Genomic DNA, 26,139 nt, shown 5'->3' with positions numbered 1-26,139 from the left:
CCTTGCAGCATCGTCAATCTTCCTTATCCATTGATTTATCGTTTGATGAGGTGCCATTGCAGGATCAAAATCAGGGATAATTCTACTGGCATCCCCGGAATTAGTATCGTGATTCCGGTTAGCGCCATTCCCAGCCGCCGCTAACGTTTGCTCTACAGCAGCACCGACCGCTAATTTTATCGCTTGTTCAAAGGCCGTAAGAGAAAGCATTCCTTGAGGTACTTGCCTGCCAGCTTCGTCTTGTAGCCTAAGCCCTTCCATTCCGGGTGGAATAATTCGTTCGTTGCGGGAATTCTCACGTGAGACGGATCCCCGTTCTCGTTCGTTATCCTCGTCTCCAGAGTCCGAGTTGACACTCATTGGACCAACAGCTCGAGGAGATTCTGATAATTCGTGAAAAGAATCTTCGCTATCGCTGATATGTTCGTTGTTGACGTGGATTAATCGAGAACCTTCGTTCAAGGCGTAAACTCTTTCGGAGAGAACGCGATGGGTGTCGGAGTTTCCGCTAGATGAGCCGTGAGTTTGGTTATTCTCCTCAAAATAGTCGTTGGAAAGCTCCTCGTTTATAGTAGGCTGATCGTTGCCCTCGGGTTCAGAGACTTCGGAACCCGCCGTGTCGTTGGTTACGTTGAAATCGTTATTCTCGGTGAAATTATCTTTGCTTACCGTAGGCGCTTCGTTGCCTCCGGGTTCTAGGACGTTGGAACCCGTTCGTGAAGGAAAGTCGTCAGTAATTTCGTTAATCGCGCTGGTAGAGAGCTTAGTGTTGAGATTTTCGTATGAAAGTTCGTCGCTTACGTTTGGCGTTTCGTGGCCTACAGATTCAAGAACGTTGGAATCTGTTCGCGATGTAATTTCAGTGGGGTTTTCTCTTCGTTTCGTGCTACCAGTTGGCGGTTTCGTTTCGCGGCATAAAATGCACCTCGTGGGCCTAGTATTTTTCACTCGCTCGCTTCTTCGTACGTGGAGACAGCTCTCTGTTTCTTGCATGAATCGTTGGCAAGGTGACCGTGTAGCTCCCTTTGTCTCACAAAAGCTCACGAGTAAAAATAAGGCCAAAGTTCGCAATTTAATCGTTCAGTTCATCCGCGCCGTTAACCGAAGGTTCGTTATATGTAAACATAATAAAACCGACTGTTTCGTTTACCGTAGAAATAGAAATACCGATGTTAGCGCGATAAAAACATAACGTTTCCCGTTACTACGTGACGAGGCTTAGGACTCGGCTTTGTTTTCTGCACGTTTTCGTACCGGGCAAAAATGTTTTTCGTATCGCGTTTCATCTCCTAATATAACGGCGTAATTGGATAAATATCCCACTTCTGAGATGTAAGAGTCGTGTATTGATTAGTCAGGATCATTAGTGTAATAAAAGAGTTTAATCAATGAAATAAAATAAAGTAAATCAGGTACGTTACATAGCGTTAATACTACCGTCCTCTCTCTACGAGAGCCGCGCGTTAAGAGGCCGTATTCCTCCTCTTTCCTACCTAAAGGTGCATTTTCATGCTCGCTAGTAGCGGGCAAAACACACTAAAAATCCGCTGTCGCTACACGCTTGAGTCGTTTTCATGCTCGCGAAAGCAGAAATATTCCGCTGAAAGTTTAAAGCTTAAGCGGATTTTCTCTCTCCGCGCCGATCAAATCGAAACAGATATTTCCCGCTTTAGCTTTTCAAATCCGCTAAAGCTCAACACCACGTGACTTATTTCAGCCATTCAGAGCGAATCTAAAATATAGTTTTTGGCCTCCCCGCACAGACATGGCGCCATCTGGTAACAAATGAGCAAGCATGAAAATAAAAAACGCGTATAGCGGAAGCGGAAATCCAAATAATCTAGCTGTCAAAAATGCCCGCGAAATTTGAAAGCTTACGCCGGATTTGCCCGCTACTAGCGAGCATGAAAATGCACCTTAAGCGTGTGCGAGGCGAGGGAATAGGGTTATTGATCGAGTTTTTGGCAGGACTCTAGCGCCATCTATTAGTAAGGGGGTTTGGGCGCTAACATTAAAGGCAAGATTTTAAAACTAAAGCAAACTTAGCATACGCAAATGTAATACAAAAACTGCTAGGGATGAGCTTTGCAACTTCAGATTAATATTATAATTTATTTGGTCTTTTCAAACAATATAAACTCTGACGCAAGATGTAGTCAAAAAAACAGCTCCAAAAGCAGATCTCGCAATCAACTGTATTCATTTAACTGAATAATATTAAGATTGTTTTCAAGCACACGTTTTTAATGGAAACTTGTTCTCTTTAGTCAGCTAAAAGTGGGATCATTAAGCAACTTGGTGATTCTATGTATCCTGGATTTCACGCTCCTAAGACAATTGGAATATTTCTCCAAAGATGTAAAACTGAGAAATTAGCCCTCCTCTACCACAAAAATGCAGTTCTAAAATATCTCTATAACAACAATGTATCAATCGAAGGATTTCATTTTGGAATCGAAAGTCTGTTTGTTACTCTAACGGCAATTGCTGTTCGGAAAGGTTTCCCTGGAAAATCTGTCATGAATAAGTGGTAGGATTCCAATAGCATAATCTTGTGTAAGGTGCTGATATATCAAAAACCATAGAACAAACTTCTATTAAGATAAACTTGAAGAGTCTTGGAGATCTCTATTTGCTTTTCGTCCTCTGAAATGTGCTAATTTAATTTCAACACCGTTATAGGTTACGATTATTAGATTCTTCTGGTCACGTGGCCAAATGGGAACTCCATGACATGAACTTTCCTGTTAAATCCACTGAGGGTCAACAAGTGGTCGGTTACTTGGGATTCGACGATCTAAAGTTTGTCTTTTGGAGTGTTTTAAGTGGATGGCTTCTTGGTTTTATTACGGTCTTGTTGGAAAACGTCTTTCATATATTGAAGATGCGTTACAAGAAGTTTAGGCGTAGTTCAAACAATTCGTTATCAACCGAGTAATACTAGGTAGAACTTAACCGATCCTCTAAACTGAAGCGAACCAGGCTAGCCCCTTTACCATCTGGAATTGATAACCTAAAGCTATATCTAACTTGGTGTTAATGGAAGAGGTCAATCAAATGTGTGTTGATTTACTACTAGACATAATATCACTAGAGATAGAACCAGTTGTTGCAATAGGCCATAACGTATCTTGAAAAGTCAGAAGGTAGGATGGTCAAGAGAAGTATTGTTTAAAAAATCTAGGCGTAGTAGAGCTTGAAAATATACGTAAATATTCGAGTTGATGAATGTAAAGAAGAATATTATGGTCATTCTGTTAAGAAACCATTGTCCTCATATTGATTTTTTCATGATTGTTGTTACGCTGTTGTATGTAAAAAAAACTCTGTATATTTACGTTTCGCAATATTTTTCTGGAAATGGATTAAAGGAATACAACCACGTGAATTTTTATTATACTCTGAACAGGTTTTACTTCGTACTTGAGCAAACGTAAAATAAGAGTTACGAAACAAATTACTGGATTTCAGTTAACGTTTTCCTTTGAGAAGCAGGAAGGCGGGTTAAATATATAAAACCACTCCGAGCGTATTTTACGTCATTTATCGTTCAGAAACTTTTCACAAACCTTTTACTCACTCTTACTCAGCGCCTTGGAAACAAAACTTTCTGACTTCTTTATCGGATTTCAGTTTCGCAAAACTCAATACAATCACACTCAAATCTCGATCTTTGTACAGATCTTTAAATGAACCTTTACCGAAATATGTCCCTGGCCATTGGTGTCCTAAACGTGAGTTGCTATTTCTCTGTTATCGTTGCAAGTGCAAACTTTTCAATATTTTCGCATACGTGTTTCGTAGCATACTTCATTTCGTTTCATTAACGATGGGAAAAATAAATTCCTATACCAAGGCCGCGATTTCCAAATCTTGAAGGCGTTAGCGACAAAGATGAAATTTGAGTAAAGACCCACTTCGTTTTGACGATTGAAATGGATTTTAAACGGCTCCATTTTTGTTTGCAGATACACAATTTTAACACCGACAGATGGAAGGTGGGGCAAGTGCGATGATCACGGGAAATGCAATGGACTTGCAGGAATGGTCGCTCGAAATGTAGGCATTATTTAACAATATCAAAAAGAAGCGCTGATTTGAAGTAAAAGCTAGTTGTTGTGGCCCAAAGCTTAATTTCACTAAATATTGACTGCAGCTTAGTTTGATTATTTTTGGTGTCTTAGATGATGTACAGGAAAGTTAGGACAGGGAAATTGGGGTCTTGTGTTGAATGAATAACAATATACAGAAAATAACAAATTTATTTAAGGGTGTTACATTTTTTTTGGAACTAAGTTGTTGTCTCACTGTCTCAGCAGTTACAAATTGAATTGTGTTCGCATTCCTTGAGTATATATTTTATATTTTAACATTTTCCAGGAATGTGATCTTGTTATTTCATCAATCCTTCCTTCGCCATCTCGTGCTCGATATATGGACTTTTATTTTTACGCTCAAGACGAAGTGACTTTTTTTACCAAAGCGCCGGATTCTCATAAAATGGCCAATGCATTTTTTATTCTAGACCCTTTAAGTTTACACGTGAGTTGAAATAAACAATAATTCTATTTTCAACTTACTTTCTTCATTGGATAACTTCAATGGATCAACGATGCTGTTAACACTTACATGTATCACATTTAGTAAAGTTTTCAATTTTGGCAGCTTTGGACAGCTTTTGTTGGACTTCTTGTATTTTCATACGTTGTTGGTAAGTTATTGAGGAGTTTCAAATTATTGGATCAGAAGATACCTCAGTTGAAGACGATTCTGGCTATAACACTGCGGCAAGGTAACTCTAAGTCAGCTTTCATAACATCAATACGATTGGGTTATAATGCACGATTTAATGCATAAATAACCATAAATATAGAACCTCTTTGGTACTATCGTCGTCAGTGTCAAAAAGGGTTTAACTGTAAATTCCCCACCTTTGACACAATTTCTACATCCATATATGTCACTACGTTTTACCTCTTAATTGGCTCAGGAATTAAGAATAACTTCTATATGACAATTAGGTTACCAAACATAAGTTACAAAAATTTTGAAATTATTTAATTTAGACATTCCCTTGAATACGATTGGCAAATCCAATCTGGCCAGATTGATGTTGATTCTTGTAATTATCGTATGTGGCGTCATGACTAAACTCTACGAATGCATGATTACTTCGACGACCAGCATTGCACCAGTCACAAAGCCTATAGACACCTTTGAAGATATGTTGAACGCAGTTCTACACGAAAATTATGTGGTGACGGCTCCTCGAGGGACTCTGGCCCTTAACTACTTGAAGGCAAGATTTTAAATAAACTGTAGTCATAGAAGCAGCAGTTAAGGATTAGAAACTGTTGATTTTATGGAATTTTCAAATAACAAGGGTGATTTGTGGTCAAGACGCAGTCCCATGGGCGTCATCCTTGTCAACCTTTCGAAAGAAAGCTTCGGATCAGAACCGCATCTGACTTTGATAAAATCCACAATCACAAGAAATTGCGCAATGGGGACTGCGCAATTGGCAACCACATTATACGAAAATAAAGTAGAAAAGATTAGAATACTTTCGAGACGTAATATCCGAGTGATGAACTTCTTCGTTTACACATATTAAAAGGGATTTTGAGATTTCGACCCCAGCTTTTGAGATTTTGAATGATATTTCAAGATTTTGAAGGATATTTCGAGATTTTCTAATGAAATTTCGGGATTTATAGTGAGATTTTGGAACTTTGCAGGAGATATCCAGATTTATTATGGAATATCCGAGGTATAAAGGGTATTTCAAGATTTTGAAATTATGATATTTTAGACTGAGATTCCGAGATTTTACGTGAAGACTTCGGGGTTTTTAGATGTTGAGGCGAGATTTCGTGATATTTAGGACAGGTTTCGTGATTTGTGGAATTTGAAGTGAGATTTTGGAACTACGATATTTTAGAGAGGGATTTTAAGGAGATTTCTAACAAACTGTACTGGATTTTGTCAAACGTCCGACCACTCGAAACCTTTCCAAAGTATTCTACTTTCATCTACTTCCTAATGAATGGAAAAGATTAATGGTAAGTTCTTCTCTCCAGTCAGCAAGAAGTGGAATCATTAAGAGACTTGGTGATTCTATGTATCCCGGTTTTCAACCTCCCGAAACAATTGCAGCATTTGTCGAACAATTAAAAAGAGAGAAAACAGCCCTCCTCTTCCTCAAAAATGAAATTAAAAAATTTTTCCACAATAATAACAAATCTTCAGAAGGCTTTCATTTTGGAATCGATAATTTCTTCGTTGCTCAAATGTCCATCGCGGTTCGCAAAGGTTTCCATGGAAAATCTATTTTGAATAAGTGGTAAGATTCCAATAGCATAAGTCTATTATGTAAGATGCCCATAAATCAAATATAGAAACGTATATCAACTCAACCAAACATTCCTTATTAAGTTGGCCTTACAATATGAAGAGGCAATAAACAAGGAATTTCCCCCGTCATTATAGAGATAAATTAGATAACCATCTTCCTATTTGTGCCATGTTGCATCGCTAACTAGATTCTTTAGAACTTTCGCTTAAGCGCTTACAGATGAAGCAGACTTGTAGAGAACCTTACTTAATAGGCTTTTCATTAATCACTTGAATTGTTATTCATATGTTCCAATTTGCTACCTGTAGAAGGGTTAATATAATTTCCTCATCATTATAGGTTAGGAATATTAGTCTCTTCTGGTCAAGTGGCAAAATGGGAACTTAACGACATGGACATCCGTGATAAAACCAATGTAGGTCAACAAATAGTCGGTTACTTGGGATTCGACGATCTTAAGATTATCTTCTGGAGTGTATTAAGTGGATGGCTACTTGGTATCATTTTGGTCTTGCTGGAGAACGTGTTTCACACATTGGAGCGTTACAAGAAATTGAAGCTATTTCAGGCCATGAGTCAGCAACCGAATAATACTAGGTGAATCTTCGGATATCGCGAAAGCGGACCGGAAATTGCGAACACATTTGCTTTAATCTACAAACTGCAAACAGTAGACACACAGAGTTAAACTTACAATGAGCACGATTTAGAACCCTTATAGACGTTGTTAAATAAAATTAATAGACTATTTTTTACTCGAAAGAGCATATAATATTTCAATTGCAAACTTAAATTAGCATTAACAAGTTGGGAAACAAAATTCGACCTCTCCGACAGGATGGACCAAAAATGTCAGGAAAAGTCTGTGATTTTTAAAAATGTCGGGAAAAGCCTGTCCGTAACCATGTAATCGATATTAGTAGAGAAAAATTACTGGACGCTGCGTAAGTTGAACCACACATGAGTACCATATATAATGTTGGAAAAGGCAATTATAGAATTCAAGCGTAAAAAGCAGTTCAACCCTTGGTTTTTCTGTAACACAGCTCACGAAAGAGAGATTATATTTTATTCGTGTTCGCTGTAACTATTGTGCTATTGATATTTAAAAAATATCGTACAAGAAAAGCAGACCCCGAAAATTCGAGTTGGTGAGTGTAAAGTAGAATTCACGTAAGAAATTAATTGTTCTCATATCCAGGTTGCTACTATTTAAAAATCCTCTAGAGGAAAAGTTGAAATCCCTTAAATTTGGAAGTGTAAAGTAGAAATACACGTTTTCTCACACGGATATTGAGTCTTTAACCGTACTTAGGCTATATGGAAACCTGCGAATTTTGTTTTTGCTGTATTTTATCTGATATAATTTAAAGGATTAGAAAAGATTAACTTTTAGCATGCTTTTAGAACGTTTGTATTGTATCATATCGCAGGAAGGAGCTTGTGTATCTAGATAAAGTGTTGCATTTAGTACAGTTTTCCTTTAAAAATAAGAGTAAGTAGAAAAGCGTGTTAAATGAATAAAACCACTCCGAAAGTATTTTACAAAATATAAAGATTGCGAAACCTTTCAAGAAGCTATTCCCGATTGTTACTTAGCGCTTGGGGTAAAACCTTACAGATTCATTTATTGGACTTCCATTACGCCAAATTCTTCATATTTATTTCTAGAAATTTCGACTTTAAGGCATTCACACATTGAAAAAAAAAGTACGATCTTCATATGACATTTTTCCGAAATGTGTCCCTTGCTATTGCTGTCGTGAACGTGAGTAGCTATTTCATTGCTATCTTGCAAGTGTAATAATATATATTAGTGTTTAATTTCGTTTCCGTGCGTCGTAGCATTTTTCATTTCGATTCATTGGCAATGAGAAAACAAAATACAGAGGCAGCGATTATCAAATATTACAAGAATTAGCAACAAAGATGAAATTTGAGTAAATAATTTATTTCCAACAGGAGTCGATTTTTAAATAATTCTTGTTTATTTTCGTCTACAGTTACACGATTTTAACACCAACAGATGGAAGGTGGGGTGCGTGCGATGATCATGGTAAATGCACTGGACTTATAGGAATGGTCGCCCGAAATGTACGCATTACTTAATAATACTGTAGGGAGTACACATTTGCACCTTATGGTAAATAATAGCACGAGCACATTCCATAAGCGCAGTCCCGAATCGTGCTTCTTTTCATGAGCGATACTGCCTTTCTAAAAGGGTTTATTATATTCTCGTGCATCCAAAACGCTTTGTGATTCGCAATTTTCCATTTTCCAGGAATGCGATTTTGCCATTTCATCAGTGGCACCTACACTATCTCGTGCACGATACGTGGACTTTTCTTATCCATACTCTCAGGACGAAGTGACTTTCATTACCAAAGCTCCGGACTCTCTTAAAATGGCCAATGCCCTTTTTGTTTTCGACCCTTTAAGTTTCCATGTGAGTTGAAATAATAATTTTTTTTTCTACTTTGTTTCATCATCAACTAGCTTTAATAGAGCAATAATGATGACGTAATAACAAATACAAATTATCAAAGCTAAGTGATGCTGCCCAAACTATGTATATGATAGAAAACTAACACATATTGTAAACGTTTTCTTGGCAGGTGTGGGTTGTGTTTGTTGGATTTCTTGTAGTTTCGTATATTGCTGCTAAATTAATGAAGAGTTTCAAATTGTTGGACTCAAATATTCCTCAGTTGAAGACGATTCTGGCAATAACTCTGCGGCAAGGTAATTCGAAAACGAATTTCGAATAATCTTTACTTGTGAAAGTCGTCATAATGTTTTAAAATGAATGAAATATTACATAGAAGATCGCTTTGGTATTGTTAGCGAAGATGGACCATAAATCCGACAAAAACTCTTAAGAACCTTTTCCGTAATTCCTCCTATGTCATTATGTCTCACCTACTAGTACGAGGAATTAGGCCAACCTCTTTCTGAAACTCATGAAGTTACTTGGTCTCAAACGATGGTATACTGTATTCAATTTCAGGGTTATAATCAAACTCCATTTCAGATATTCAATTGAATATGATCGACAAGTCTAATGCTACCATATTGACGTTAACTCTAATCATTATCGTCTGTGCCGTGATCACCAAACTCTACGAATGCATTATTACTTCGACGACCAGCATTGCACCGGTCTCAAAGCCAATAGACACCATTCAAGATATCTTGAACGCAATTTCACAAAAAAATTATGTGGTAACCGCGCAGGAAGGAACTTCTCTTCAAAACATCTTGAAGGCAAGATTTTGAACAAAATATGGCCGTAGAAAAATAATCTAAGGATTCGAAACTTCTGGATCTTATTTTTATTTCAAACTATACCAAAGTTAATAGAACTACGTACAAAAAGTTAATCACTCTCACTCTAAAATAGCTTGACTGGTACTTAAGCCTAAAAAGACCTGATTGGCTAGACTTTGTTTGATCACGAGTTTTCTAAGCCAATCATCAATCCTAAAAACGACGGCTGTCAAAAGTAGCTCCCTCCGTAAGACTGTCTTCGGCTTCGAAACATTTCGATTTGCAGACAATAGGCCAGTCGCCCCTAGCTCCTGCAGTTAACTCCACATTTCATTGAATTGCTTTATGTGACTTTATGATGAAAGTATGGTTCATGTTTATCAATTCAATTTTTATTTCTCATTTTCTCTTTAGTCAGCACGGAATGGGATCTTGAAGCAATTTGCTGATTCCATGTATCCCGGTTTTCAAGCTCCAAAAATTGAAGTATTTGTCGAAAGATGTAAAAAGGAGAAATTAGCCCTGATCGATTACAGAAATGGAGTTCGGAAATATCTCTCTAATAATAACATATCTTCCGAAGCGTATAATTTTGGAATTGAAAATATATTCCATACTTTAGCGTCGATTGCGGTTCGCAAAGGTTTTCATGGAAAATCAATTTTGAATAAGTGGTAAGGATTTTAGAGACGACGAAAAAGAATTTCCAGAGCCAATAAAGAAATCGAAGACCTTCACCTCCCCTTCTATTATTCTCTATTGCCACCACACGGCATCGCGTAGAACTTTTCGAAAACCTTAAGACAAATATTTACGCAGACTCACAGGCTTCTTATTAAATAGGCATTTTGTTAATAAATCAATTTTATTTCGCTCCAACTTGCTCCAACATCTTTAAAACGGTCTAATTTTATTACCTCAATTATCACTAAGGCTAGGACTATTAATTTCTTCTGGTCACGTGGCTAAATGGAACCTTGACGACATGAACCTTCGTCATAAAACAAAGGATGGTCATTTATTCGGTCACTTGGGATTCGACGATCTTAAAATAGTCTTCTGGAGTGTTTTAAGTGGATGGCTACTTGGAATAAAATTGGTCTTGCTGGAAAATGTCTTTTTTATATTGGAGAAGCGTTACAAGATATATAGGCGACGTATTTCAAATCATGACTCATAGACAAAAATCAAGGTCGAGAAAAAGTGACTGTGTAGAGTTTACGGAATACCTAATGATTACCCATATGGTATTTATATACATGTCTGTATATTTGATCACAACAATAATTGTTAATTCGGTAATGCACATACTGCGCATAATGAAGAAAAGGAAGAGTTCGAACACGTGTTTAATGGTATACATTTTAATCTGACACTGTTAATGCAAATTATTTGTTTTATTGTATATTTACGGACAATGGCACACTCGTTGTAATCATCATCAATAAGAAAATAATAATTTTATTATTCTTTATGATAAACAGATACAATTTGCTATTGCTAAACCTCAACAATGGTCTCGTCTTATTTCATCTGTTAAGTTTTGCGTCTGGGTGCGGTTAGTAAATAGGTAGCACCTAGCATTGATCGTTCTCATACAGTCAATGTAAAACGCTAGCTCTGAAAAACTAAATAAATAATTGGCATATTTGGTCTGGCAGAAAACCATAAAGAAAGTAAAAACAGGCGATATAAAAATCGTGACTAATCGGAGAAAAGCTAATAGAAAATCAATATCGTCTGATCGTATTTTACAACTTATTTTATTGTGAACCATGATCTTTACTATATTATCTTCATGTTACATTAAACTTATGCCGTTTCATTGGCATTTTCTATAGCGTAGAGAGAACGAAAGTTCCTTTAAAATTGCAATAACTACATCTATGTCTCCTTCAATAATCCTCCATGGTGTCAGATTGCTAACAGGTACTTAAAAACGGCATAAAACACCTTGAATTTAATCACGTTGATTTAGGTTAACTTCAAAGTCATCGTATTTCTTCCACGATACGTTACAACGCATTTACTCCAACTAAATGAACTGACACGTATTGGAGCTTCGTGTAATGAACGTCTGGTAATAAAGTTTTCAGGCACTTAAGCGTGTCGCAAGAAGGAAGTAGAATGATCTGTTTCCCCGTCCAAGTCTTGCGTGTTTTGCCTATTTTCTATTCAGCAAATATTTACCTCCAAAGTAAAACCTTAGGCATAACGATCGAATTTAGAATGTAACATTCATTGGAAATCGTTTCGAAAAAGGCGAGAGTGCTTCGAGAAAACTCCCTTTTAAACGCAACCTATTTTCTTTGCTTAAAGCGTCAAGAATCAATATTAACTGCGTTAAAGAAACTCAGTTTTAAACAGACGGAATAAAATATAACACTGTGAAATATACTTCACATTTTGTTAAAAAGTTTAAAGAAAATAATGTTCTGTGTTGGATTTTTCTCTATTTGTCTATGTTAGTGATGTGAAATTACCGTAATTTTTAAAGGTTGTAATTTACCGTATAAATTACCAATTCAAATTTTGGGCGAAAATAAGATTACCGTGCTGTCAGTATTTTATGTTTTCAAGTCCATTAAGCCGCGTTGAATTTTGAGCACTTTACACCTAGCGTACTAATGGGAAGTTGAGGAAAAGAGCACTTTATATAGTACTAAAGGTAAATTGAAGAAAGGAGCACTTTATTTACTTAGTGTACAAATGGAAAATTGAGCGAAAACTGCACTTCGAAATAAAATGGGCCAATTTTTATAGTCTCTGGCAGCCCAGTACACTTTTATGTTTACTCAAAAAAGTTTTGACTCAGAACGCCAAAATTTGGAAACTCTCTGGTAATTACCATTGTGAAATTACGGTATGATATAACTTCGTAATTTACGATGGTATTTAGTAGATTACCAGTAAATTACGGACGGAAAATCTTCGACTTACATCTCTAGTCTACGAACAATATTGATGAAGATACGAAAAATGAAGTTAAATTAGACGTCAGGTGATACCAATCGCCTAAAAGAACTTTATAACCCAACGGCATCTGCTCAGATATATCTTAGACGTAGGCTTCTTTAAGGTAAGATAATTTCTTAAATTTTCTCTAATATTGTTGATGGATGCACGATCACAATTTGAAATATTCATTATTTTATGAGGTTCTTTCGAATATTTAAAGAAAATTCGACTAATAGTCTGAGGCTTATCAGTCGAACAAAGCATCGAATATTTAAAGAACTGTAATGACAGGAGCAAAATACACGAAACCAATTGCTTTCACTACGGTTAATGTATGAACTGACTTTGAATGAAACATTAACAAAGGTCTGAACTGATTATTTTCATAATAATTACAGTCTGTGTCATTTTTTGAGCGAAAATATGATCAGAATAAAAACCCATTCTACTCTGGTGTGTTTTCCGATTTTTATCGGGCTGTTATTTCGAATCTACCAAAAACGTAATTATAATACTTAGTAGCAATTTTAACAATTCGCCCGAACCAATCCATACCGGTGAGAGTTTCGTAGTTCCGCATTTCAGAATACTTTTTACAGTATATTAACCATAAATCTGAGTTTTTCGCATTTTTCTTTAATACCATTATTCAAACCAAGTATTAGATTATTGCAATTAATGGTTTTATTTAAAGACAAATGAATATTAAATCCGATTTTCGTAATTTCAGATATAATCACACATTCTATTTCCCGGAAAAAGAATATGACTTCGGAAGTATTGAAGACGGTTCCGGGCTTCTCGGACGCCTTTTCAGAAACGTTTGTAAAAATCTTGATCTGATCATATAGAAACATGTTTTGGTTCTCATTTTATGAGATTTTGCACCATTCTCAGACTAGCTGTTATAGTTAACGCTAGGGCAAAATCCCAAATGAATATTAATGACCAGGTCACCCAGGGAGAACTGCCAATAAACTTAAATTCCTTATAGGAAAAATAGGAAATTGTTTCTTCGAAATTATAGGATTTATAGGAGAAAAATGTGTTTTTGTAGGAAAATATAGGACTAAAATAGTCACATACGATACAATTATGCAGAAAAACCTCAAAGAAATAACAAATTGGATTTTACTTTGAAAAGAAGAACTAAATTAAAACAAAATATATAAAAAAATCCTGAGCAAAGAAAGCAAGCTCCGTAGTTTCGGTGTCTAGTCAAAAGTGATCTCGATAAAAAAGCCAAATTTTGAGAGATTTGATTCTAAACTGTAGGAAGGACCTTTCATGAAATTATAGGATAATAAAGGACAGGTTCAAAAATATAGGATTTTATAGGAAATAAAGGACTGCCCGTGCCTATTTATACGTAACCCGAATTCTTTCACATTTCCAGGAGTCCGACATATCAATGTACCCAATTAGATTAGGCAAGGACATTGTGGAAAACTTGGATTATTCGGCCGCCACCGACTACAGTCATTGCCACTTCGTTTCGTCAATCCAACCACCACGAATTAGTTTATACAAGATAATATCCGTCTTTAAACCAGAAGTAAGCTTGCCATTACTTGAAAATGCCTGTTTTTTATGTATGTATTGTAAATATTGAACCGTGATCTTTAATGTGAATTATTTCCCCTGAACTAGATTTGGTTCAGTTTCATTGTATTCTTCATATTTATGGCCGTAGCAGACGCATTTCTTACTAATCCACGAAGTGAACGAGTTGGGTCGAATATTTGCAATGTGAAATCTCTATCTTGGAGTATTTACAAGGCTTATGCAAGATTTCTTGGAAAAGGTACTATTGAATTTGTATGATTTTCCATAGGATAACCAGTGTATTATTGAATATTACAGACGCAACTATTGTACCACCAATTTATCGCAAAAGGACGTTATGGGGAGCGTGGGAAATTTCATCCATTCTTTTAATCTGGGCGTTTGAATGTACCCTTTTAAGCCGTTTGGCCCAGATTGATTACCCATTCGTACCGAGTAGAGTTGAAGACCTTCAAACGTATCGCAACTTGAAACTAATCTACGTTAACAACTCTAATATTGGCAGACACTTTGAAGTCAGTTCATAATATTGAAAATTTCGCATTCCGTTCTAAATTGTTCAAATCGGTACTGGCTGAGGTTTAGTTTAAACCAATACCACCAGATGCTCCCATAATCGAGGGGTGGAGTTGACTGCTAAGCTTAGCAAATGATAGCTTTAGCTCTGTCCTTATGAAAGAATTCTGATTGGTTCTTGCCTTTGCCAAGGCAAAATTATTGTGTAGAAGGTTAGGAGCGACATCTGCTTTCGCACTAAATGCTCTCCATACGTATTGGTCTTGTCTGTGTGAGACTGATGCGCCGAAACAGAATAGAGACACGAACATGACCTACTGTGATTTTCAGGGTTCATACAGATACAACTTTTTGAAAACCGATTTCACTTAATTTTTCTTGTGTTCTTGTCAACTATTTATTTCCCTGAGTTTCCCAGTGTTTTTGTCAACCATTTATTTCCCTGTGTTTTTGTCAACTATTTATTTCCCTGTGTTTTTGTCAACTGTTTATTGCCCTGTGTTTTTGTCAACTGTTTATTTCCCTGTGTTTTTGTCAACTGTTTATTTCCCTGTGTTTTTGTCAACTATTTATTTCCCTGTATTTTTGTCAACTATTTATTTCCCTGTATTTTTGTCAACTATTTATTTCCCTGTATTTTTGTCAACTATTTATTTCCCTGTGTTTTAGTCAACTTTTTATTTCTCTGTGTTTTTGTCAACTATTTATTTCCCTGTGTTTTTGTCAACAATTTATTTCCCTGTGTTTTTGTCAACTATTTATTTCCCTGTGTTTTTGTCAACTATTTATTTCCCTGTGTTTTTGTCAACTATTTATTTCCCTGTGTTTTTGTCAACTATTTATTTCCCTGTGTTTTTGTCAACTATTTATTTCCCTGACTTTTCCAGGTTTGCTCTATTGTCCAGGTTTGTATGTACCCTTATTTTCATTCCTTGATAGAGTGACTAGGGTTACACGTAGAGAACGAGATCAAAGTAGGCGATGTTTTTTTCATTTTTTAATCGGCAAAACTGCCACTTAGAAAAGCCTTTGAAACTCTTTCATGAAATATCCTTTAGACCCATTCTAAAGGCTTCTACTATAACGTTATGCTTAATTTCTTGACGCTAGAAAGTACGTTTTATTTCAGAGTTTACCAACAGTAAACCTTTTGAAGAAAACTAATCAAGTGCCACCCGTTTACAGCAGGAAAGAATGGGTTGCAATGTACTTTAAATACGAAAATATCGCTCCCGTTTTCAAATACTCATTCATAAAGAGTATTTACGATAATTACGGATGTATCGGAATGCAAAAAGGTAGAGCTCTTGGAGACAAGTCAGTTGACCTTTCCCCACCGGGAAGTTACCTAATGAGTAAGGCCATTGACAAAAATGCCAAGAGATATTTCTGTGATGTGTAAGTATTAAGTAAGCCTGTTTCACTAAAAGAAACGATTTTTCGAACATATGAGTATCGTTTCAGGGTTCTCAGATATTTCGAGGCTGGTATCGTGCAACACTTGAAATTGATACAAAGCTACATTCCACAGTACTGCATCGACTCAAAAACTGGCGTGAATGATGTTGAAATCTCAGCTTTAGAAATACGTCATTTTTACATACCGTTTCTCACGCTCGCGTTTGGACTGGCACTGTCCATGATAATTGGTTTTTTTGAATATTTTATGTAGTAAGAATACCCAAAATTCATTTAGCCCCAACGCGTTTTTCTTCTAAGTAACTTAATAACAGGGTTGGTTAACCCAGGCTTGTCCTAATACTATTATATTGCGAGTCTATTAAAATTTAAAATAAATTTACTGACAGTTAATATTAATAATGATTAAAAAAGATATATTCTATGCGGCTCGCAAATGAAAGTAAACCCAAAAAAATATCCAAAACTAACAGTCTAATACGATAAAACACGCCCCGCGTTTCTCATATTTGGAAAGGAATAGTTAAATTGGGAAATTTTAATCACTGTTTAAAAAATGTGAGACCGCGAGTTATTATAAAATTCACTTTAAAAGTAGGATACTTCATGCTTTTAATTACAGAAGCTAAGGCTATTTCCAAGAATAGGACCCACCTCTCGGATTTTTTTCTGGTTTGGTTTTTTTGATAGATTATGAGGTGAAAAAAATTATGCCGTAAATATTTTTGGCCGGAAATGATTAGTTAAAAAGTTATCGCAAAAAGAAAATTGGCATATATTAGCGTATATGTGGAGGTTCCCGGGGAACAATATGTCAGGTTAGGTTAGGTTAGGTTAGGTTTGGTTTGGTTTGGTTAGGTTAGGTTTGGTTTGGTTTGGTTTGGTTTGGTTAGGTTAGGTTAGGTTAGGTTAGGTTTGGTTTGGTTTGGTTAGGTTACAGAAACTTTTATTGCTCATTACACGTTTCAATTGCGGGCCTTTTCCAAAATTTTCTTTTTGCTATAACGTTTTTCCTATTCATTACCCAAAAAAAAAATAAATAAAACCACGCTAAAACCTGCAGTGCTCGGCGTAATATTTATCTCTAGCTTTTGTATACAAGCGCGCATGCGCGGTACACGTTTTATCGGCTCCCGTCTTCGCCGGGACCCTCCACATAGGCTAATATATGCCAATTTTCTTTTTGCTATAACTTTTTAACTAATCATTTCCGGCCAAAAATTTTTACGGCATAATTTTTTTCACCTCATAATCTATCAAAAAAACCAAACCAGAAAAAAATCCGAGAGGTGGGTCCTATTTCGCTAAAGCTAAATTTTAAATTTCTAACAATGGTTACAAAACTTACCCTTACAGCTCAGCTGACGCTGTAGACTCGCTGACTTAGCTTCCCGTACTGAGCGCTGAAACGTTTCCCACATTACGACAGCAACAATTAAGGCATATATATAATATATTTAACCGTACTGAAGAACTATTTTAAATGTAATTCTACGTTCTACTGATTACGAAAAGTTCATTTTGAATATATTTCGGAAAATTATACCACTTAAAACTAAACTTTTTAATGATACAAATCGAAGAATCACCTTAATAACCGCCACCCGCCATATTGCTTTTTCAAAGCGGGAAATTCTATAACTGTCAAAGAGGGCCGGATATAAGTACTTGATCTAGTCTAGAGATATTTTCACTAAAATAAACAAATTTTATGGAATTTTTGAGGATTACCAAAAATATTGCTGTGGCTCTCATTTTTCATTCCAAATAAATAGAGATACTTTATTTTTACTATATTGGTTTACCTATTTTTAATTTTTAGTCGTTTCTCTCTGAAATTGTGTGGGGTTTGGGCAGAGCGGGTGCCTTATCCACCCCTCTAGCGTGCCCTGGGCCCTGATGATTTGTTGCATAGCCCACTCGATCCACGCTAAGGGACGCGAGCGGCGAGCAGCTAGCGTCGTGGGCTATGATTTGTAGACGTTATGAGTTGCAGACGATGTTGGGGGTAATATAATAGAGCTATCTCAGTTGTGACGTCAGTGCCTAGGTAAAACGTCACGGGCTTCGCTTTGGCAGTGGGCGGCCATGTTTGGTACCGCTTTGGTTCCACGGGCAAATAGCATGGGTGACGTCACACTAAGGCTTCTGAGATAGCTCTATAGATAAATATGCCCTTTTTCCATTTTCATTGACAATGTGTACTTGAGTCAGTGGTCAACAGGTGTCCACAGCTCAACACTGACTGTAGTTTAGTGATGCTTGAAGTTGAACAAATGAGATTGCTCATTACCAAACTCAGATTTCAACAATAAAGCATTAATTTTATTTTTCTCTTCGCAAATTTAACAATATAAATTAATTTAGACCTAATTTGTAAAATATCTTATAAAAAATTTAATAGTAAAAATAATTATCGCGTTAATTAAGGCTTTGAAATTTGAAGCGTAAAATTTTGAGTTAATAACATATTTTCAGTCCGTATCTACATGGCTATATATGGACCGTGAAAGTTATTTGTAACTGCTGATTTGGTGTTGAATTCAACTCTAGCCATTTCTTTCATGTTCTTGGCATCCAAAACTAATAGTGTAACTTTAGATTCGTCATCGAGATGAAGTAATGAAGCGAGCAATATTCCTTATGTGTGTAAATATTATAACATTGATTAAAAGGCCAATATACTCTTGGTTTTGAAAAAATAACGTACCATCATCCTCATCTTGCGCATTGGGCTTTTCTACAAAAATTGGTTCAGTTGGGCTTTTTCCCTCCTCGATAAAGCTTAACATGGATTGGTTTTTCACGTTCAATTTAACCTTTACAAAGAATATGAAAGGGTATTTGGTATGAGCCAGTACAGACCTTTATCAAAAGTCGGGGCTAAAATAAAGTCTGGTGTTGAACAAACTTGAACTTGGTTTCTTTAAAGGGCTCCTTCGGACCCTTAGACACATGGCCCCGCGGATTTCCATCCCCTCTTCATAGACGATCTTCCTCAACACTCCCTCTCTCTGGCTAGGTAGGGGGGTTCGGAAATCCGCGGGGCCATGTGTCTAAGGCTCCGAAGGAGCCCTTTAAGTTATAATAATAATAATAATCTAAGCTTTGTCTACGAAGGGATTTCCACACTAAGCCTCTGGCTTATTTACAGGTGGGTCCCTTTACATTGCATAGAGGGGTGGTGGCTAGCCCCTATGCCACAGCTATTAACTATTACCGTTAACCTCAGCAAGTTTTGATGGAAAGGAGAAACCGGGTTAGACCACGGAGGAAAACTCCTTTAACAAGCGGGGAGAGAACTTGCAAACTCTACGCAGAAGGATTTGTTCCCAGATTTTCACCCGGTGCCACAGTCCGGGATCGAACCCGGGATCCTCTTGCTGCGAGGCGAAAGCGCTAACCGCTACGCCACCCCACCTTGCTACGCCACCCCATAAAATATGTTCCATAAGTTTATCACGGGATAAACTGTGGCCCCTCCCCCTTTGTGAAAATACTCTCTTGTTATAAAACATTCGAGAAAGTCACAAAGTGTGATATTATGAGGACAAGATGAAATAGTAAAGTGTTCTCTTACCAAACTTGAATCATAATCTCCAATTTTCTTTCCTATTCCGTAGAGATAAGTATAATCTTTTCCGTTATATTTTTCGTAGTTAACTTGAGGCATCTCCATCAATTCCAGTCCTGCGTGAATTGTTTCAACAAACCATTGTTCAAATATTCCGATATCAAAATTTGAACACAAAATTTAAGGGAAAGGTCTTTACTAGAATATATTTTACTCCAAAGGGAATATAAGGCTTAGTTAGATAAAGTTTAATTCATTATTTATTTATGATACTAGTCAAGGTCAAACTAAGACCATGTCAAGATCAAGCTATGACTAGGTCAATGTCGAGCTAAGACTAGGTAAAGGTCGAACTAAGACAATGTAAAGATCGAACAAAGACAATGTAAAGATCGAACTAAAACTAGGTAAAGGTCAAACTAAGACTAGGTAAAGGTTAAACTAAGACTAGGTGAAGGTCGAACTAAGACTAGGTGAAGGTCAAACATGACTAGGTGAAGGTGAAACATAACTAGGTGAAGGTCAAACTAAGACTAGGTGAAGGTCAAACTAAGACTAGGTGAAGGTCGAACTAAGACTAGGTGAAGGTCGAACTAAGACCAGGTGAAGGTCAAACATGACTAGGTAAAGGTCAAACATGACTAGGTAAAGGTCAAACATGACTAGGTGAAGGTCAAACATAACTAGGTGAAGGTCAAACATAACTAGGTGAAGGTCAAACTAAGACTAGGTGAAGGTCAAACTATGACTAGGTGAAGGTCAGACTATGACTAGGCAAAGGTCGATCTAAGACTAGGCAAAGGTCAAAATTAGTCTAGTTCAAGGTCAATGTAGAAGCGAGGACAAGGTCATGTGCAAAGTTATACCTCCACCGTGGTACAAAGTGTGCCCCTATAGCACTGATCTAATCGTTTTTATATGATCTATCGATCTTTCCAAAATAAAATAAATTCAGATATGAACCGTTCCCTTAAGTCTCTGGACTATCTTTAATACCTTGAGACAAATTTTCATGATGACACAAAATAGATCCATCTTTCTGACGATAAGCAACGGCGGATGAACCAGCCAATGTTACGAGGTTGGTTGATTCGTTACTCTGTATAATCAAAATCATGTTTAAGCAAGAGCAAATCAATAAAAGGATTATAGAACTGAAAGTGTTAGAATTCCAAGCTCGCTGCTTTTTCTGTAATTACATGTCAAAGTAAAACAGAATAAATTCAAAGTTTACTCACTGTGGCACCTTTTTGATCGGGAATTAGGGGCAAAACGTAACGTCTGACTTGCGAAAAGTGCTTCTGCCAAACAGTCAAATGATTTTTCCGCAACTCTTCAAGGCTAAGGGTATTAACTATTTCACCACTATCATAGGCGCAAAGGTCAACGACAACGTGGCCATCAATTTCGTAGGCGTTCGCGTGATGGAAAACCATGAAGGGATTCGCCAGGTACTTGGTAGGCAAGGCTTTACCGGTTTTCTTGTCCACTAAATGAAATCTCACCTACAGACAAAATGTCCGGTCGTGATGAAATTTTGAAATATGCTCTTTTTTTAATGGGGTAAATAGAAAATTATTTGAAATACGTCATAGCAGAAGGGGATAATAGAAGAAGAATGACACTCTGTATCCTCTTAATGCTTTAGTTATGTAACGTCATTCTTCCCAGGCTCACCCTTTTAGTTTGCTTTCCCGCTCATCAAACTACAAATGGGCATCGCACCGTAAGGTGAATTCAATAGTTGTTTGGCACTAATCCCCAGCAATCATCCCACAAACCTCGTCTTGACGTGGGACAAAAATGCACAAGCGCGTCTTGCCAAATATTTAAACGCTAATAGAGTAATGATGAGGGAACTATTTATCGTGTATGTGATTCGGTTTAGTAACCATGCTCTAAGTGTTCCGATGTTGGGAAGAGTGACGTTACACCTACCCAGCTTTGTGGTACACTTCTCTCGAAGAGAAGTATTATATACTTCTGGTCATAGGCACCGCGTGAAACAAATATACAAAGACTCCACACACACCTAGTCCTTGTTTAGTGTTAGTTTTCGAAATAAAACGAACTATACTTCTTTGAACCACGCCTATCCTAAGTCATGTGCTTATGTCAATTTTTACCCACCAGCCGATGCCTTCTTTACAGACTCTTTTAAAACACTAATAGCTCGATCTTTACTTACCAATTGCTGTGGCTCCCAGCGTAAGGCTTCCTTGAATGGCAAGGCAGCAGTTATGTTCCATAGAAGTTTAGGGATGTTAATCACTAACGATTGCTCAGCGAATATCAAATAGTTTTCGGACATTCCAAAACTGTGATAATAGCTGGGATAAACCGCTCGTCCAGAGGGAATTTGGCAGAGAACTGAAGCTTCCTCTATGGACTTGTTGTGCTCGGGATCATCTGTACAATGCAAGAATCCTTTCGACCCATACTCATGGAGTGTATTACTGGGTTCTGATCTTACCATTAACAGAGGGTGGAAAACGAATGAAGTTGTACGAAGGCCATCCAGAGAATGCGTTTCCTAAATTGTAGACAGTGCCATCATTCTCAATATGAGTGTGAGCAGTGGCAGTATTGACAGCAATTGTCTTCGAAAGATTAACCTATAATAAAGAAAATATTTCCGTTAAAGGGGCTGTTCGGACATTGGAACAAACGACGATCTTCCTCATAGAGCTTAACATAGCGGGTGGGTAAAAATGGATAAGGGGTTGGCCAGCCCCTTTAAATTCAAGATGACACAATTACTATTTTCACTTACTCTATCTTTTGTGTCAAGTGTTTCCAAATCAATTCGATGAATAAAATTAGTTTCGGTTGCGGCATAAAACTGATCTCCAATTCTCAATACGTTGATGTTGGTATTGTCAGTAATTTCTTTTGTGAAGAATGATTTGAACCTGATCGAGAAAAACGTTACAAACAATAATGTTTTTCAGTTCTTTTTGATAATTCCGATTTCTCAGCACAAGTTCATAAGATATGTTCCATAAGTTCGTCACTTGTTACTTAGTACAGATAAATAGGAAGATGGACTGCAAAACCGCGTGAAGTCAACTCTAGCGTCGACGTTCTCGAACTAGTTCTCAGTAAGTCTCTAGCATTTCGAAGTACATGAAGTCATGGAACGTATATAAAACAATTACTGAGCACATAAGTTTATAAGATATCTTATAAACTTATGTGCTCAGTAATTGTGTTCTGGGTTCAAAGTTTACCTGTCGAAAATTGTAGAACAAGGGTCCAGATGAGCAGCGGTTCCAAATTCAGATACAACGATTCTATTAGCTGCTGTGTTTTTCTTGAAGGAATCACTTCGCACGAATTTGCTTTGGTACGTCGCTTCACCGTCTTTGATGTTGAAACTTTGCAATACAGCCAGTCCGTCGAACCAGTGCTGATATCTGTCCTCTCCTACCTCTATCATCCCTGGTCCATTTCTTAAAAAACATCCTTTCACCCACTTTGGTATATCACCTGTGGAAATATTATTTAATAGAGTTTGCAGGACTAGAGTACTAAAGCCAATAAATCCAAATCCCACTTTTTGCCTTGAACTTTAGACCATGGATAAAGAATGCGCGTGCGTAAATTTGTTTTCACGCTATAGGATAGGCAACTCCCTATCTCGAACGACAGCTTATTCTGTATATACTCTGTTACAACATCAGTTGTCAGCACGCGTAAAGCTAAGTCTCTATGTAACGTAGCTTTTTACGTGCTGTTAAGAGACAAAAAGCTTCAGGATCTTCAGGATTTAAAATATCCGCGAGTTTTTTTTAGCTCGAGTGCACGGACCTCTAGGCCTTAGTTTCAAATACCTGTAGTAGGCTGTATACAATTTCAAACATATTTGAAACTAAGGCCTAGAGGTCCGTGCACTCGAGCTAAAAAACTCGCGGATATTTTAAATCCTGAAGATCCTGAAGTTTTTTGTCTCTTGACAGCACGTACAAAGCTACGTTACATAGAGACTTCGCTTTACGCGTGCTGACAACTGATGTTGTAACAGAGTATATACAGAATAAGCTGTCGTTCTAGATAGGGAGTTGCCTATCCTGTAGAGTGAAAACAAATTTCCTCACGCGCATTCTTTATCCATGTTTAGACTAAGAAATTAAGATTACCAGTTTTCTTTCCAGTTACGGGTTCGGCTGTTTCTTCATTGCACGATCTGCAGGCAAGATTCGCGTAAGCTTCCCTGTAAGCGGACTCCTCTGCACTTACTTTCGGGGTTTCTTGGGAATTGCCTGAAGACATCGTTTATTTCTGCAAAGTTTCAATAAAACACTACTACCTTCGAAATTTCACAAATATAGTCAGACAACTTGAAAAATTATACAAGAGGTATTTAAAAAAAAATCTGAAGGGCAGTAGATTACAAATAACGAAATACAAAGTTCTGAGTTATACTTATTATCTCGAGGTTAGATAATGTTAAAACAGATAAAGGATGTGCGTGAGGAAATTTGTTTGCAAGTTTAGAGGATAGGCAACTCCCTATCTCCGACGGCAGCTTATTCGATATATACTCTGTTCCAGCTTCGGTTGTCATCACGCGGAAACCTAGGTCTCTATGTTGGAGCAGCTTAGTGGTAATCAATCGCGTAGCTTTGTACGTGCTGACAACAGACGAAAGGAACACAGATTTTCAGGATTTAAAAACTAGTGTTTAAATCAGTATTCCTTTGGTCTGTTGTCAGCACGCGCCATAGATTGCGGCTAAGGCGCTCCAACATAACAACCTAGCTTTGCCCGTGCTGACAACCGAGGCTGGAACAGAGTATAAATTTAGTAAGCTTCCGTCGGAGATACGGAGTTGCCTGTCCTTCTAGCGTGAAAACAAATTTCCTCACCCTCATTCTTTAACCATGAAGTTCATATCTATAAACGCCGGCTAATTGATAACATATCGCTAAATTACATTTTTTTTTTCTGTCTCTAGGCCTATATAAAATGAAACATATTTAGCTCCTTAAGACCCGTTTCAATGAAGCGTTTTCGAACTAAAACGCTAGCTTTATGCTTTTTCTCGTTCGTTGGGGAGGAAAAAGCTCGACTTGCAGCGCAGCGGCTTATGAGAAAAGCGAAACGCGTTGTTTCCAAACTAGATTTTGATAAAATTAAAGTTGCGCTGAAGAAAAAGCGGATATGAAAACAACCAGGCCTCAAGTTGAAAACGGACCTTATTAGATTACACGTCATTGATGAGGTTTCCACGAAATTTTTAACACACCCCCCGCCATTTCGAAGCCCACGAAATTTTTTTATCCTTATGTAACAAATACTACAGCGTAAATAACGCTTACTTATCATGAAAATGTCTAATACAAAATCCCTTATGTTATTCCAAAATTTTCGGCATTTCAAATAAATTATAATTCCAAGGACTTTGAATCCAGCGATCCGAGTTCAAATCTCGGTGGAACCTTTTCATTAGCAATTTTAGCAAAATTTCTTAATTTGAAAGCTTTATAAGATATGGTGAACTACATGTAGGTTCCATGGTGTAATGGTTAGCACTCTGGACTTTGAATCCAGCGATCCGAGTTCAAATCTCGGTGGAACGTTTTCATTAGCAATTTTAGCAAAATTTCTTAATTTGAAAGCTTTATAAGATATGATTAACTACATGTAGGTTCCATGGTGTAATGGTTAGCACTCTGGACTTTGAATCCAGCGATCCGAGTTCAAATCTCGGTGGAACCTTTTCATTAGCAATTTTAGTAAAATTTCTTAATTTGAATAGCCTATAGGGTGTGGCCTAAAACATGCAGGTTCCATGGTGTAATGGTTAGCACTCTGGACTCTGAATCCAGCGATCCGAGTTCAAATCTCGGTGGAACCTTTATTATATTTTCAATCAATATCTCAAGATTCCCCATTACAATAAGTACATTAAATCATATCCTTTTGATATTGTGTATTACTAAACTAATAAATGTAAGTAAATTAGGGCTCTGGTGTAACGGTTTGCACTCTGGAGTGGACTACGATACATTGTTAGTCCATAATGCACTGTTCAGTAATCACGTCCCTAAGTAGTTTCATGGACATGGAATGGAACAGAACTGAACTGACTCTTTAAGTAAAGAAGTGAGACTTGGCTTGTTACTTTAAGATTTATTTAAACTGAAAAACTAGCGTACCAAATAATTTTATAACAAGTTAACACCAACATAATAGGTTAATTAGGCCTACTTTTTGATTGTTGATTAGATTAATTTGGTAACTTTCATCAAAGACTCGGAAGAATGGTCAAAACTAAGCAACAACTAAATCACGCAATGCTTTTTGCAGTTTAATCTCTCTCACTCGATCTCCCAAAATTATATAATATTTCATACTTAATACAAGGCCAAATAGTCGGCCTTACTTAATACGTTGATTGCCTATGTCTTAAATGCAGACGACACTACTTGCCACTGTTTTGTTTTGGCTAAGGCTTACCAGTTTTGTCGAATTGTAC

General features: G+C 37.0%; 6 protein-coding genes and 3 non-coding genes across 14 annotated transcripts; 8 read left to right on the top strand and 1 right to left on the bottom strand.

Annotated features, from left to right (window-relative positions):
• The first annotated feature begins 1,924 nt into the window (after positions 1 to 1,924).
• LOC149709205 (uncharacterized) lies at positions 1,925 to 3,139 on the top strand. 2 transcript variants are annotated; one of them, XM_089864588.1, is made up of 3 exons: positions 1,925 to 2,195; positions 2,268 to 2,530; positions 2,683 to 3,139. In XM_089864588.1, exons 2-3 carry the CDS (start codon positions 2,307 to 2,309, stop codon positions 2,936 to 2,938), a joined length of 480 nt encoding a protein of 159 aa, XP_089720714.1. In that variant the 5' UTR covers positions 1,925 to 2,195; positions 2,268 to 2,306; the 3' UTR covers positions 2,939 to 3,139. The 2 variants fall into 2 exon arrangements, with proteins under 2 accessions (XP_089720714.1, XP_089720713.1); XM_089864587.1 differs by having other exon boundaries at positions 1,925 to 2,530.
• Positions 3,140 to 3,153: 14 nt separating this feature from the next.
• On the top strand, positions 3,154 to 5,346 carry LOC149709204 (uncharacterized). Its single transcript, XM_089864586.1, has 6 exons — positions 3,154 to 3,734; positions 3,805 to 3,905; positions 3,969 to 4,059; positions 4,381 to 4,542; positions 4,666 to 4,792; positions 5,067 to 5,346. Exons 1-6 carry the CDS (start codon positions 3,690 to 3,692, stop codon positions 5,309 to 5,311), a joined length of 771 nt encoding a protein of 256 aa, XP_089720712.1. The 5' UTR covers positions 3,154 to 3,689; the 3' UTR covers positions 5,312 to 5,346.
• An 822-nt stretch (positions 5,347 to 6,168) lies between these two features.
• On the top strand, positions 6,169 to 7,872 carry LOC149709203 (uncharacterized). Of its 2 annotated transcripts, XR_016380201.1 has the most exons (3): positions 6,169 to 6,343; positions 6,695 to 7,506; positions 7,583 to 7,872. XR_016380201.1 is itself a non-coding variant. In XM_089863301.1 (2 exons), the coding sequence occupies exons 1-2, from the start codon at positions 6,291 to 6,293 to the stop codon at positions 6,954 to 6,956; spliced, it is 315 nt and encodes a 104-aa protein (XP_089719427.1). In that variant the 5' UTR covers positions 6,169 to 6,290; the 3' UTR covers positions 6,957 to 7,872. The 2 variants fall into 2 exon arrangements, 1 of the variants encoding a protein (XP_089719427.1); XM_089863301.1 differs by having other exon boundaries at positions 6,695 to 7,872.
• A 153-nt stretch (positions 7,873 to 8,025) lies between these two features.
• LOC149709202 (glutamate receptor U1-like) lies at positions 8,026 to 9,616 on the top strand. 2 transcript variants are annotated; one of them, XR_016380199.1, is made up of 7 exons: positions 8,026 to 8,123; positions 8,201 to 8,295; positions 8,359 to 8,449; positions 8,640 to 8,804; positions 8,974 to 9,100; positions 9,181 to 9,331; positions 9,390 to 9,616. XR_016380199.1 is itself a non-coding variant. In XM_089863287.1 (6 exons), the coding sequence occupies exons 1-6, from the start codon at positions 8,079 to 8,081 to the stop codon at positions 9,216 to 9,218; spliced, it is 561 nt and encodes a 186-aa protein (XP_089719413.1). In that variant the 5' UTR covers positions 8,026 to 8,078; the 3' UTR covers positions 9,219 to 9,616. The 2 variants fall into 2 exon arrangements, 1 of the variants encoding a protein (XP_089719413.1); XM_089863287.1 differs by having other exon boundaries at positions 9,181 to 9,616.
• Positions 9,617 to 13,987: 4,371 nt separating this feature from the next.
• Positions 13,988 to 17,440, top strand: LOC149709201 (uncharacterized). Its single transcript, XM_089864601.1, has 5 exons — positions 13,988 to 14,138; positions 14,234 to 14,387; positions 14,447 to 14,664; positions 15,795 to 16,063; positions 16,130 to 17,440. The coding sequence occupies exons 1-5, from the start codon at positions 13,995 to 13,997 to the stop codon at positions 16,335 to 16,337; spliced, it is 993 nt and encodes a 330-aa protein (XP_089720727.1). The 5' UTR covers positions 13,988 to 13,994; the 3' UTR covers positions 16,338 to 17,440.
• A 944-nt stretch (positions 17,441 to 18,384) lies between these two features.
• Positions 18,385 to 26,003, bottom strand: LOC149709197 (carotenoid-cleaving dioxygenase, mitochondrial-like). 3 transcript variants are annotated; one of them, XM_089864582.1, is made up of 11 exons: positions 25,872 to 26,003; positions 23,798 to 23,939; positions 22,889 to 23,147; positions 22,432 to 22,570; positions 22,132 to 22,273; positions 21,847 to 22,067; positions 20,897 to 21,163; positions 20,655 to 20,757; positions 19,665 to 19,774; positions 18,795 to 18,903; positions 18,385 to 18,724 (listed from the first exon to the last, which is right to left on the bottom strand). In XM_089864582.1, exons 2-11 carry the CDS (start codon positions 23,928 to 23,930, stop codon positions 18,570 to 18,572), a joined length of 1,638 nt encoding a protein of 545 aa, XP_089720708.1. In that variant the 5' UTR covers positions 23,931 to 23,939; positions 25,872 to 26,003; the 3' UTR covers positions 18,385 to 18,569. The 3 variants fall into 3 exon arrangements, with proteins under 3 accessions (XP_089720708.1, XP_089720710.1, XP_089720709.1); XM_089864584.1 differs by lacking the exon at positions 25,872 to 26,003 and adding an exon at positions 24,084 to 24,273; XM_089864583.1 differs by lacking the exon at positions 25,872 to 26,003 and having other exon boundaries at positions 23,798 to 24,273.
• Positions 25,169 to 25,245, top strand: TRNAQ-UUG (transfer RNA glutamine (anticodon UUG)). The gene has a single exon. It is a non-coding gene; the product is annotated as a tRNA-Gln (tRNA).
• TRNAQ-UUG (transfer RNA glutamine (anticodon UUG)) lies at positions 25,308 to 25,379 on the top strand. The gene has a single exon. It is a non-coding gene; the product is annotated as a tRNA-Gln (tRNA).
• TRNAQ-CUG (transfer RNA glutamine (anticodon CUG)) lies at positions 25,447 to 25,518 on the top strand. The gene has a single exon. It is a non-coding gene; the product is annotated as a tRNA-Gln (tRNA).
• Positions 26,004 to 26,139: the final 136 nt, after the last annotated feature.

Source organism: Phalangium opilio, unplaced genomic scaffold (assembly GCF_054372755.1).
Source record: "Phalangium opilio isolate 3A_F unplaced genomic scaffold, DU_Popi_V2 ptg000013l_1, whole genome shotgun sequence".
Lineage (NCBI taxonomy): Eukaryota > Metazoa > Arthropoda > Arachnida > Opiliones > Phalangiidae > Phalangium > Phalangium opilio.
Note: the sequence above shows the minus strand (reverse complement) of the source record. Positions and strands in the feature narration are given on the sequence as shown.